Below are 12,276 nucleotides of genomic sequence, written 5' to 3'. Positions count from 1 at the left end.
GCCACAATAAAGAAAAACTTCAGGGGTTGTTTTGGCTTCATTTTACTGGCCCGGCCCGCTCCAGATGAGACGGGACTGTACGTGACCTCTGAACTCAAATGTGTGTGACACTCCTGCTGTAGAGGAATACAGATTGAGTCATATTAATTTCTGCTTCTGTGGTTTCATGGAAGGATGAGAGTGTGTAAATATTTTTGAATGAAGTTCAAAATTAAATTTTTTGCTTCCGTCTGTACATCTAGAGAGTGTTTTGAACCTATATGTGAAGGTGTATCACCACATTTCTGCTCTGCTTTATGAGATGCTTTCACTGTCTCATGGAAAAAAGAAACGTCCTTTCTCGTGTGCACTGACCCTGATTCTCCCGCCTTCTTGCAGAGCTGCTACCGTGGATGGTACAAAACTAAAGTCCAAGTAGCTGCAGGATGAAAACATGGCTGCACCCCTTCTCGCACCGCCAGGACCTGATAGCTTCAAGAAGTTTACTGTGGAATCTTTGGCGGTCCTTGAGCAGCGCATCCAAGAGGAGAAGAACAAGAAGCCACCCAAGCAGGACAGCAGCTACCGCGACGACGATGACGAGAACAAACCCAAACCCAACAGCGACCTGGAGGCTGGGAAGAGTCTGCCCTACATCTACGGGGACATCCCTAAGGGAATGGTGGCGGTACCACTGGAGGACCTGGACCCATACTACCTGAACTCTCAGAAAGTGAGTCTGTCCAGAGTCCGTCGAGTTGACCGAGGCAGGGGAGAGGATGTTTCTGATGTCTGTCGGTCTCTGACAGCTGGCTGCTGCCGTTCACCCGCGTTCTGATGGAAGGAGGGAAAAAAAACAATCCTTTTCCAACCAGCACATCTTTCCTCTCACTCACACCTTGAGTTTCATCAACTTTTAAAACCCTAAATGGAAAAATACAATGTCAGGAGTGAATATATGAAGAAACTCAGTACAGTTTTAGCTCCACCTCTTTTCCTCTGATGCAAAAAACATCCAACAATAAGTGAATATAGCAGCGTTTTGTCACTCTTCGCCTTCATCCCTTTGATTTTGTATTCAAATTCAGCTTCAAACTCTTTTTATTGTTCAATCAGTGATTTAAAGAGATTTGTTGCAACTGATAACGTAATAATTTAGTCCATTTTGAATGTAATAAAGTCAGTAATGTAATGAGTAACTGAGAGAGTTTCTATCCTCAGTGAATGAATACGGCGACTATTCTGTCCAGTATGTCTATTTTAGAATAGCAAACTGTAGAAAACCTGCAAAAAGATTTATTTTTCCAAGAAATGCAGCTGTAGTGCGAATGCTGTTCATTAATTTAATAAGTTCTTAGATTATTGGCAAATGGTTCAAATATCCTATTAAAGTATTGACAAGTTTTCACCTTATTATATTTAATTATTACAGTATTGGTTGTTGCAAGATTTTCATCAGATCAAAGTCATTTTACGGACACATAAAGATTGTGGAGTGTCTGGAAAACTACTGCACAGAGTATTGAGGCTATCGGTGTTATTTGAGCGATAAGCGTCAGAGCGACGAACGTCCCGCTTCATCAGATCGGCCGGAGCTGTGATCGCATTGTTTCCTCGCCGGCGAGGAGCCGATGTGTCGGGATGTCACAGTGAGTCACCGGTTGGCTTTACGCAGGCCGAGCGCTGACGCTCTGCGTTCTGCCACTTACAGGTGCGCTTTGTTTACACTTCCTTTAATCTTATAATTAGGCGGCAGAACGTAATTATGTTTTCCTGCTGGAGGACCTTCGGGGAGCCGGGCTCTCGGCCGTGTCGGGCCGGCGGCGCTTTGGGGAAAAGGTCAGCGGCGGTTAGCGGTGAAAGGATGCCGTTCCACATGACAGACCCTCCTAATTGTTGAAAAATTAATCTGGTGGCGGAGGGGGAGAGGGACGGCTCGTCGTGGAGGAGACACGTGTCTCTCTGGGGCTCCTGTCATGTCTGACACCGGGAGGAGGACGGACAGGTGACCTTGAAAGTCCCTGAACATCAGCAGCAGGAGCAGCTGTCAGATCAGCTGATGGAGCAGGCTGCCTTCACGCCGCCGGAGCGGCCGCCGCTCCGTCAGACTGTTACTGATACTGTATACAGTGCGCTGTTTCCCTCCAGAATCTTCATCATATTTGCAGAAATGCAACAATCCCTTTCTATAAAACGGTTGTGCTTCCCCCCGAAGCATTAACGGAGATGCAGAGTGTACCGGGGTGTGTTTCTAACACCGCCGAGCAGCCGTCCTGAAACCTTCTACCATGGAAACCATGTTTGTTGTCTATTTTTAAACAAAGAATTATGTAACAGAAGTGGCATTTTTATTCAAAACGCTCCCTTTAAACGTGATGTTCACTTAAACCGAGCGGCGCTTTTCGCATTATTGCTGTGCAAGTGTGTGATTCCAGGCAGTTCTACCTTCAGATAGAGCAAACCCTACCTGGAGAAGGAGAAAAAACACAAGCCGCTAATCATTTGTTTAGTCATCATGAGCTGAAGAGATGTCGTTAGATTGTGCGCGCGTGTGTGTGTGTGTGTGTAGGTGCACAGTATCTGACTGTGCGATCCTCTCCGTCTGTCTTCGTCTTTGCACAGTGCAGGCTGCCTGTTATATAACCAGCAGTCCGGTGCTGAAGGATTCAGACACGATTCAGATGACACGTGGCAAAAACAGGACCCAAAATACGTGGGACTGTTGATCCTGTTTTTTTCTTTCTTTTTGAAACTCATCGTCACACACTTGACTTGTGTGTGTTTTTTCCTTCCATATGTTCCGGCCCCGGCTGCATGTGAGCGAGAGGGTTGGGCTCCTTTGTGCTCCCTGCTTTCTCGCCGGCAGGCCGGTCGCCTCGCCGTTTCAGGCCAGTCTCACCGCGGCCTTCAATCTGGTGGCGGCGGCGACGGGAGCCGGCGCCGTGACGTCAGGTCAGGTGGTGACCTTGACGGAGGAGCGTCGCTCTGTGCGTCTTTGTCACGGAGCGGCGGCCGGCCGGTTGGAGATACGCTCTCCTCAGGAGGGGGGGAGGAGGAGGAGGAGGAGCGGGTGTGAGGAAGGCTCTCCGTCTTCTTCATGACACGTCCTCCATTCGTGGTTCTTTCAGATTGAGACAGAGGGGCAAGGCGGGCCGGCTGATGACGCAGTAGCCAGGGGGGGGGGCAGCATTTTAAGGAGAGGGGGATGAGTGAAGCAGGGAGGTACAGAGGGATGAAGTGAGGACGGGAGGAAATGGGCGACGTGCACGGATGCATGAGCGCACGGGCTCCTCCTGGCTGCAGCCAGAATCACTGAAACGTGTGTTTCTGAGGACGGCACGAGGATGGGATAAAGAAAACACTCAAAAACAAAAACAACGTTGGAGAGAACTCATTTTGAGGACAGGAAAATGAATTATTTCTATACATTTGAATGTGTCTTCGAGGACGTCCGCCCACTGCCGAGCAGACTGTTCACTCACGTCAACTAAAACCATGCGAGGCGTCAGAGGATGACTGGGTGAAATTCACTGGAGCAGGTTCACAGGCTGAGTGGAGCGAGCAGCTCAGCGACCTGGCACCTTGTCCGAGCCCCTCACCTCTGCTCTGAGGATGTGTGTGTGTGTGTGTGTGTTGGATTGAAGGCGCCATAAAGCGTGAAGCCGGGGGTCTGCAGGCGGGGGCTCGCCTGCCGCGGCCTTGGCGGATGCAGATGCTGCAGCCGTGCCTGCTTCTCTCCCCCCCCCCCCCTCCTCCTCCTCCTCCTCCTCCTCCTCCACAGCCTGCTGCCTGCCTGCTTCGCCTGCTCTCCATCTCCTGCCTTCTCCTGCTCAGCTCTGGATTATGAAATTTTCAGTAGCTTTGCAGCAGTTTAGTCATGCGTTACAAAAAAAGACTTCCCACATGTACAGCGGCCGTGTGCGTGGATGACAATGTTGGTTTCTCCTTTTGTGTGTGTGTGTGTGTGTGTGGATGTGTGGCTGTAATGTGTGTTGTTGTGCGTTAGCTTGTCGATCATGTGCTGTGGACTCACGGAGATGTCACGCTGAGAACAGCCGGTGTGTTTCTAATCGTAGTGATTTGTTTTCTGCCTGGTCGACCCGTGGAAGGGCCGGAGTGACGACCGCCGGTCACGTTTCTGCGTCGCGTCTTTGTCTCGTTCGCATCACAAACTGTCTCCCTGAAACTTCTCACACTCGCGCCTCCTTCCTGTCGGAGGTGCGTGGATTACATGCAGTCATGGACCACTGAGAGGAGCGTCTCTCCTCCTCCTCCTCCTCCTCTCTGCAGGGCTTAATGTAGTGAGGGTTGCCTTGTTAAAAGCACAAGGGTCCATATCACTTGTGCAAATGCACAGTTTCATTAAAGTTTCATGCAAATAGCCATGTTTTATTTAAACAATTATGAGGTTAGCCACAGAAAGTGGCTTGCCAGCTCCTTTTGGTTTTTTTTTTTTTTTTCTTTTTTCTCCCTCCTCTGGAAGCTGCTACGCTGAGAGACACAAACATCAGAAACATCCTGCCAGCTGTTTACCGACCGCCTCACTTTTTGTGACACAGAACCGAACAGCCCATCAGTTTATCACTAAATGAGCGTCTTAGCTCTTTTTTAACCATTCAGTGCTCGTAATGAAAGAAACGTTGGTTTTGTGTGGAGATGTTTGACCCTCTCTGTCTGATTGTTTATTAATAACCGTTTCTCTTTTCTGTCTTTTCTCTTCTTCTCTCCACAGACATTTATAGTGCTAAATAAAGGGAAGACAATCTTCCGTTTTAGTGCCACACCTGCCTTGTACTTCATAAGTCCTTTTAATCCGGTTAGGCGAGTAGCTATTAAAATTTTGATACATTCATATCCTTTGAAATGGTGTCTTAGCCGAAGCGACAAAAGGTTTTTCTGTTTTCTGTGCATTATTCATGATGATATGTTCCGTCCTCCTCGTACCCGCTGATGATGTTTCCCGTGACCGGCGCCGTCAGGAGGACGCCTCCTCGCATGGCAGGACGTACAGTACGGCGCGCGGTGGCCATTTTATCGGTGAAAGGAAAGGCTGAAGTGATGAGTCACTCTCAGCAGATAAAGCCTGTTAGAGCTCCAGGAGGAGACGCTCGCTCGCTCGCTCGCTCGCTCGGGCTCCGACCCTTCTTCGTCTCGCCTGTGAGAGTTTTTACATCGACAGAACTTCAATCCCTCGCCGTGTCCCAAGTCTGGCTCTTCATCTGATACAGAAAACCCATCCAGAAGCTAAAGTTGGAAAAAAAAAAAATCACAAAGACTCAAACATTAGAGCTCGAATCCAGAACCACGACTTTTAAATCAAATGCAGCACGATCAGAAACAGAAACACTTTTTTTACCCATAATGCAACTCCAGTAAACAGTTGAGTTGGAGATTTGACTAAAAGCGTTTCCACTCTGTTGATTTATGGTTACGTCTCAAAAGATTAGTGGAATCACAGAAAATTCTCAGTCATTAAAAACAGCAAAACGTCTGTCGACTTAAACTGAAATAATTCAACTTTTTTTTTGTTTTTAAGTTTAAAGTAATGAAAGTCAGAAATACAAAATCTCAACATATTTAGGACAATATCTACTTAAAGAATAAAAAGTTCACTGTATTTTCAAGCTTCTAAATGTAGAAATTGACCAGACAGCTTTGAAAGATAGTCTGTTTTTATGATGTACACTGACTCCCGTGTCACAATCAATGTTTTAACTGCAGGCTGTTATAAAAAATTAGAGATTCAACCTTCCTGTCGTCCAACGAAACCGAAATGTGACGATTCTTCATCAGAATACCTCGACTGATTCCTCACAACAACGTCGACAACGCTCTTTACCTGAAAACAAAAACACTACATATTACCTTAACATCTGATTTATTCACTGAGTTGAGTTCATTAATATAAAGAAAGAACAGCCGTCTCCTGATCGAGCCTGGCCGGCCGGTGAAGCGTCATATAAAGCTTAGAGAGACTGAACTCTGGGTGTTTTGAGCTGATTTCCCCCCGCGGAGCCGCGTGAAGCCAGACGACCTCTAAAGGTGATCCTGAGGTTTTCCTGTTTCCTCTCCGCTGAAAGCTTTGCAGCTTTGAAATACCTCGGAGTTTTGGTCACGCCGTCGTCATCCCACTAAATATTTCTACATATATACTCCCCACCTGAATATTTCATGGTTCCAATAATGGCCTTTGTGGTGCTGAGGCGCTCATAACCGCCCTCTAAGTGTTCCGGGCGGATTTTATGGCATCAAGTCTTTGCTGTGAAGACTTGTAGTTTTATTTATTTGCTTTTGATTGTTAGAAGATTGTTTTTCTCCACTGTGGTTGTTTTCCTTAACCCGTTCCTCACTCTTTTCAGCATGATCATTATGTGTACTATTTTGACCAACTGTATATTCATGACCTTTAGTGATCCTCCCGAGTGGTCAAAGCAAGTAGAGTAAGTACACTTTTCACTTTATTCTCTCAGTGTTGTTGATGCTTCTCATCTGTCTGAACTCTCATTGAGCGTCTTTTTTTTTGTGGTTTTTATAACAAACTTTTAACCGTCTACGTTCTGTTTTTTTTTTCTTTCAAAAATGCCATCCGAAAAAACGTCTTTATTTTTTCATTATTTTTCTCTTGCTGACAGTCACGGGTTTGATAATACAGTTTTCTCTGTCCAAACTCTTCATGTCTACTCAAATGGAATTTACAAAAACGGTGGTTTCAGGACAATACTTCAGTCTGATTAATTGACACATATAACTTTTTTCTTGTCTTATAAATTTGAAAAACATCTATAAATGCAATGAAATTCTGAAAAGCATGTGAATTCACAGTCAAGCCAACATGTTTAATGTTGTCATAAAGTCAACTCCAGCACCGTCGCATGGACGCATGGTTTCCTCTGATCCCGTTTTTCATCTTTTAAAGAAAATGTTGATTTAAATCTGCTTCATAACAACCACCATCAGGTCAAAAGATATGTTATCCTTGATTGAATCTGATCACTTGTAGTTTCCCATCATCCTCTGCTGTGCTTTGTGTTTGAACTCTTGTTTCCATTGGCTGTTTACTAGTATTTCTACTTTCTTGACCTTGTGACTGCATTTTTTGCTATTTACTAACAACTCTTTATGTTGTCCCAACATCAACGCGAGTTTATTTTATGGAAATTCAGTAATTCAGTCAGTATTTCTGCACGGAGAAGTTATGTATTACAGTAATTTTCTCCATCCTAAGCTTCCTTTGTCCTCCACACCTGCTGTTTCATTCCCTGGGCGTTTTTAAAAGCTAATGAGGACGTGAGGATGCAGACGAGAGAGCTTTGATCCGGCGCCGGTGAACTGATTCTGTCAACGCTTTGTCTTTTTTAGGTACACCTTCACAGGAATTTATACATTTGAGTCTCTTGTAAAAATCACGGCGCGAGGATTCTGTATAGACGGGTTTACATTCCTACGAGACCCATGGAACTGGCTGGATTTCATGGTCATTTCGATGGCGTAAGTATCCTCCCTGTTTGTCACCTTCCACATTCAAACGAATGAAATGATAAAAGTCACTGTGTTTTCGATGACGTGTGAAAGAAAGTGAAGTTTTAATGATGATTATCTTTCGGTCTTTCTCACTTGTTTTCTTTCTTTCCGTCTGATAACCCATCTTCCCGTTTTCCTCCATTGATCTGAGACTTCTCCGCTCCTTCTCTTTGGGAATCGAAGGTTTCCATCCGACACTCTGCGGCCTCCCTGATTTAAAAAAAAAAAAAAAAAAAAAAATACAGAAAAAAACCCCACCTATTCATCAAATCCATCTTCCTCGTCTTGTCTAACTCTGGTCTTTGTTCCTCCTGGACTCTTCAACATCCTCCTCCAAGCCCAGTGTTGTCCTCCCATCGAATTATCACCCCCCCCAAAAAAAAACCCCATTCCACGTTTCATGGCCCCACAAGCGGCGTCCTGTATGTGAACTGATCTTTTCGCCTGTCTGCATGTGAATAACCAGCTGTTGTAACTGTGGTCTGATCCTGCAGGTATATAACAGAGTTTGTAAACCTAGGCAATGTCTCAGCTCTGCGCACGTTCAGGGTGTTGAGGGCATTGAAAACTATTTCTGTAATTCCAGGTAAGACAGGATGGGGCAGGGGAGGGGAGGTGGTGGTGGTGGTGTTGGTGGTGGTGGTGGTGGTGGCGGTGGCGGTGGGGCGGGGTCGGTGTTAGGTGTGTGTGTCTTTCTTTCCTTTTACCTTCCACCCTTCTCCTCAGTGGACAGGCTCTGTGAGTGGCGTCGTCTCCTCCTGGTTCGGTGGTGTTGTGCTCTTGCCGTGTGTGGTTTTTGTCATCGTGTTTGTTCTGTGTGTGATCCTTCCCCTATTTCAGATATATAACAGAGTTTGTGGACCTGGGCAATGTATCTGCGCTGAGAACATTCAGAGTTCTCCGAGCATTGAAAACTATCTCTGTCATTCCAGGTGAGACTCAGTTTAAACACTAAGGCTGATCCTCTCACCCTTTCTTTTCTACTCACTATGATTACAATTATGATTTAAGCAACAGCAACAGCAATAACAAAAAAAAAAAAAAAAAAAAAATTGGAGATAACCATTTTTTGATTTATTTTTCCTCCAAAATTATCAAAAATGGTACTAATACATTTTTGATAGGCTTTGCAGTCTCCTCTAGGGCGTACAGTACCTCAGACTCTCTTCGGCCCCAGTAACACACTCACCATGAGGCTTCATCCCAGGCAGCTGTTTGTCCTGACAAATATCTCCTGCTCCTTTCTCCAGCTAGCAGATACACCTTTCTGTAGCTCGTACTCCTCACACGCAAACAGAACTCTCAAATTCAAAGTCCCTCTAGTCCCCGGAGTCATCCCCTCAGACGATCACTGCTCATTTTAACATGGGAAAGTAGCGCCTGAATTGGAACCAGAAGATTCCCGTGACGGGAATCTGAAACAAACCCAGAATCAGCTGTACGATGAAAGAAAGGGTTTAGCTGGTAGTGAGAACCCACAGAATACACCCATTATTAATGTATGAAGACTGCCAAGCCTAGTTTGTGAACATATCTCTTATGCTGCATGATGCTTTTCGGTCACTTGCTTTTACAATATTAGCCTACCAAGAGCTTGGCTGACAAATGGCATTGAAAGTTTGATTTGCCCTCTTTTGTGTTTTAGTTTGATTATGGGTTTTTTGTTACTTTGTGTTGATTTCTTTTGTTTTTTGGTTATTATTTTTTTTTTTTTACCTTCTTGAATGATATACCACGCAGAAAAAGAAGCGGTGTGTGTGTGTGCACATTTTGCGGGAACGGACGGGACGACCTTCTGACATTTCTGACTGACACTGATCGCACACTCGTAGCGAAAAACAGCTGCGCTTAGTGACAAACGGATAAGTTCATAGCAGGTCTGAACAAACAGGAGTCACGTTCACGTCTAAAGAGGAATCTATGGTTTGTTTTGTGGCTCAGTGTGAGATGAGAAAAGTCAAGCTACGTCCGTGTGCGTGCATGAAGTCACTGCTTTGAATTAACTGCAGCTTTTGCTGAAAGAAATGCACCCTTGTGACATTACTGACTGCAGTCGTTAGCTAGATGTTCTAATATTGGACCAAATATCTTATTACACCTTTGGCAATGTATTACATATTGAACTTTTTTACTCTGAAAAATGCCCAAATTATTACAATATTATTATAATTATTACATCATTGTCTGTCACTCAGTTGTTATCTATCAGGAGTTTTTTTTTCCAATTTACAACTTTGACATGACAATAGCAAACAAACGACATGGCCGCGTCTCTGTACGGCTTCACTGCTTCTGTCAGAGTCCAGAAAAACACCAGCAGGCTGATCGTCACACACGTCTGTTAAGAGGAGATGAAATCCACTTTAGGAGCTGTGGTTTACCTGCGGACTGCTATCATCCCTGTTTGCAGTGCAGCTGTTTACCTCCTCTTTCCCAGCTCGACTGTGTTTGAATACATCTTTCCTTTTTGCAGTTGGGACTTTTCCCTCCTCTCCATTGCCCATGGAAGCACTGTGTGTCTCCAAACGGTCTTAAATCTGAGTTTTCTGCTTATTCAGGTCAATAAACAAGCTAAATGCATGAGAAAACATCAAATGTAAGAAGTTTTTAATTTTTACGTTGTTAGCTGCCTGTAGTTTTGTAACACAAGAGCAGCATCAATCTTCTCATCTAACACTTTGCCACAAACAAACCTTCGAAATACTGTATTTAAATATGCTAACGTCATTTCATTGACAGTCTGTCGACGGGATCTTCTCACACAGAGAAGATCTCTTTTGTTCAAATCATTAGGTCAGATTTTCAGTGTCATAATAACGGACCTGTCTGAACGGATAAGCCTAAATTCAACCCGTGTTTCTGTAATACTGGAGGTACAGATGGTAACGCCCTCTGTACCTGCAGAGGCTGAACAGAAATGGGGGTCAGGGTTGGGTCGGGGGGGGGGGTTCTCCGTCTATCTCTGAGCTCCTGGTGGACCCGTGTCAACGCCGCCACAGGACGCCCGTCGGGAAGGTAAAGCGTGGTTTTTGTGGATGAGACAGACTGCAGGGTCGAGGTATGGGGAGTCAGCGCTTTTCCTAATGACACCTCACACAAGACAGTTCAAGAAAGTGCCGGCACGCCGGCACTGGCATTGAATTGCTCCTGTTCAGCCTTGGAGTTTAAATGACCTGCATGCGGTTTCCAGCCCCTGCCTGTGCCTCTGTCCTCTCATGGCCCCTCGTTGTGCTGCTGTGCTCTCTTCCTGATGGACTTTCTCTCACTTTTCCACAGCCTTCCCCCTCGATTTCGCTCCATCCTTCTATTGAAAGTCAAATTTCAGACGCGCTCCGATTGGATTTCTGTCTCAGTGTTTGGATGAGTCTGAAAAGAGTGGGAAGGCTTCTGAATATTTCTCGTTTGTTGTTTCTAGAAATTTCATGTATGTCGATTTTGTACAAAATATTTTACTACTCACACCTAAAAATGTACAAATTTTGCTCAGTTTGAAATTTATTTACTGAAAAATTCCCATTAATTGGGTTTATTAATTAATTTTAAAATGGCATATTGTTATGAAGGTCTATAATGGATAATATTGGATTAAAAATTGAATAAATTCACCTTAAAGTTAAATAATACAGTACTTTTTAGTAGGAGTAGAAACTCCTGAAGCGTCGGCAGCTTCTGCATCACCTGTGTGGTTTCTGTATGTGTGTGTGTGCACGCGTGTGTGTGTGCATGCGTGCGTGTGCGTATGGCTCCCCTCCAGGCCTGAAGACCATTGTGGGCGCCCTGATCCAGTCTGTGAAGAAGCTCTCGGACGTGATGATCCTGACCGTCTTCTGCCTCAGCGTCTTCGCCCTCATCGGTCTCCAGCTCTTCATGGGCAACCTGCGCCACAAGTGTGTCATCTGGCCGATCAACACCACGGAGAGCTACCTGGCCAACGGCAGCAAGGGCTTCGACTGGGACGAGTACATCATGAACAGAAGTGAGTGGCGGCGGAGGCGTAATGGACGGTGACCTGGCGGTGATTCAGCTGTATGAGTCAGACCATATGCTGGTTCCAGGAAACAATATGTCACTTTGGCTCCGGTTTGACTGAAAGGGAACTGGTTGGTCTCAGATGGACTGAAAAAGCAAGAAAATTAACTCAGGAATGTGTCTGAATGGATTTACAGAAAGTCCGTACATTTACGTGGGACTTTTTATTCCTCTTTAAATCCAAATAAAGCCTAATTCCACTCTAAAATGACCATGACCTGAAAACTTTTTTTCAGAATTGACTTTTTATCCAAAATGGAATTATATGTTAATTAAGCGCGACTTCGTGCTGGTCGTTCTGCGCATGCTCCGTCGTGATGACGCAATTTTCCAAGATGGCGGCCCGCGGTGCGCGTTTCGACTCGTATATGGAGGCGATTTATTTAACAGCAGTTTTAGAAGAATTGGATATAACGAAACCAGCGGATCGGCTGGAGCTTAACAACGCGGAAATTTTCAAAGCTGTAGCGTCAAAGTTAATCGAGAAATAAAGAAGAGAAAAACGCTGTTCACTTCCGGTAGACGTCATGACGTCACGGCCGCCCTCTGTCCAATCAGAACGCTTCACAGACCCCGAAGAGAGAGAGGATTTAATTGTTCGTTTTTCCAATGTAAACACGACGCTTATGAATATAATTCTGAATTACTTAATTTAAAATAACCCAATTCCGAATCAAAAACGGTTACAGATTCATGCCTGCAAAGCCGGTCCCCCAAAAAAACATAAAATGTAACTTTAAAACAGAA

The 12,276-nt window shown here is 44.9% G+C and overlaps 1 protein-coding gene across 5 annotated transcripts in view; it reads left to right on the top strand.

The window, feature by feature from the left end:
- scn8aa (sodium channel, voltage gated, type VIII, alpha subunit a) overlaps window positions 1–12,276 on the top strand; it is a 37,937-nt gene that overhangs the window by 3,066 nt on the left and 22,595 nt on the right. For 3 of the 5 annotated variants that reach the window (XM_030118144.1, XM_030118147.1, XM_030118145.1), the window contains exons 2-7: window positions 379–712; window positions 4,712–4,830; window positions 6,330–6,419; window positions 7,339–7,467; window positions 8,341–8,432; window positions 11,255–11,476. In XM_030118144.1, the coding sequence (XP_029974004.1) occupies window positions 434–712; window positions 4,712–4,830; window positions 6,330–6,419; window positions 7,339–7,467; window positions 8,341–8,432; window positions 11,255–11,476 (931 nt within the window). In that variant the 5' untranslated portion in view covers window positions 379–433. Of the gene's footprint in view, window positions 1–378; window positions 713–4,711; window positions 4,831–6,329; window positions 6,420–7,338; window positions 7,468–7,994; window positions 8,087–8,340; window positions 8,433–11,254; window positions 11,477–12,276 lie in introns of all 5 variants that reach the window. The other 2 variants (XM_030118146.1, XM_030118148.1) reach the window with 1 other exon arrangement.

The sequence above is a fragment of the Salarias fasciatus genome, chromosome 20 (assembly GCF_902148845.1).
Source record: "Salarias fasciatus chromosome 20, fSalaFa1.1, whole genome shotgun sequence".
In the NCBI taxonomy this organism is placed as follows: Eukaryota; Metazoa; Chordata; class Actinopteri; order Blenniiformes; family Blenniidae; genus Salarias; species Salarias fasciatus.
The sequence above is the reverse complement of the archived record's forward strand: the minus strand, read 5'-3'. Positions and strand labels throughout refer to the sequence as shown.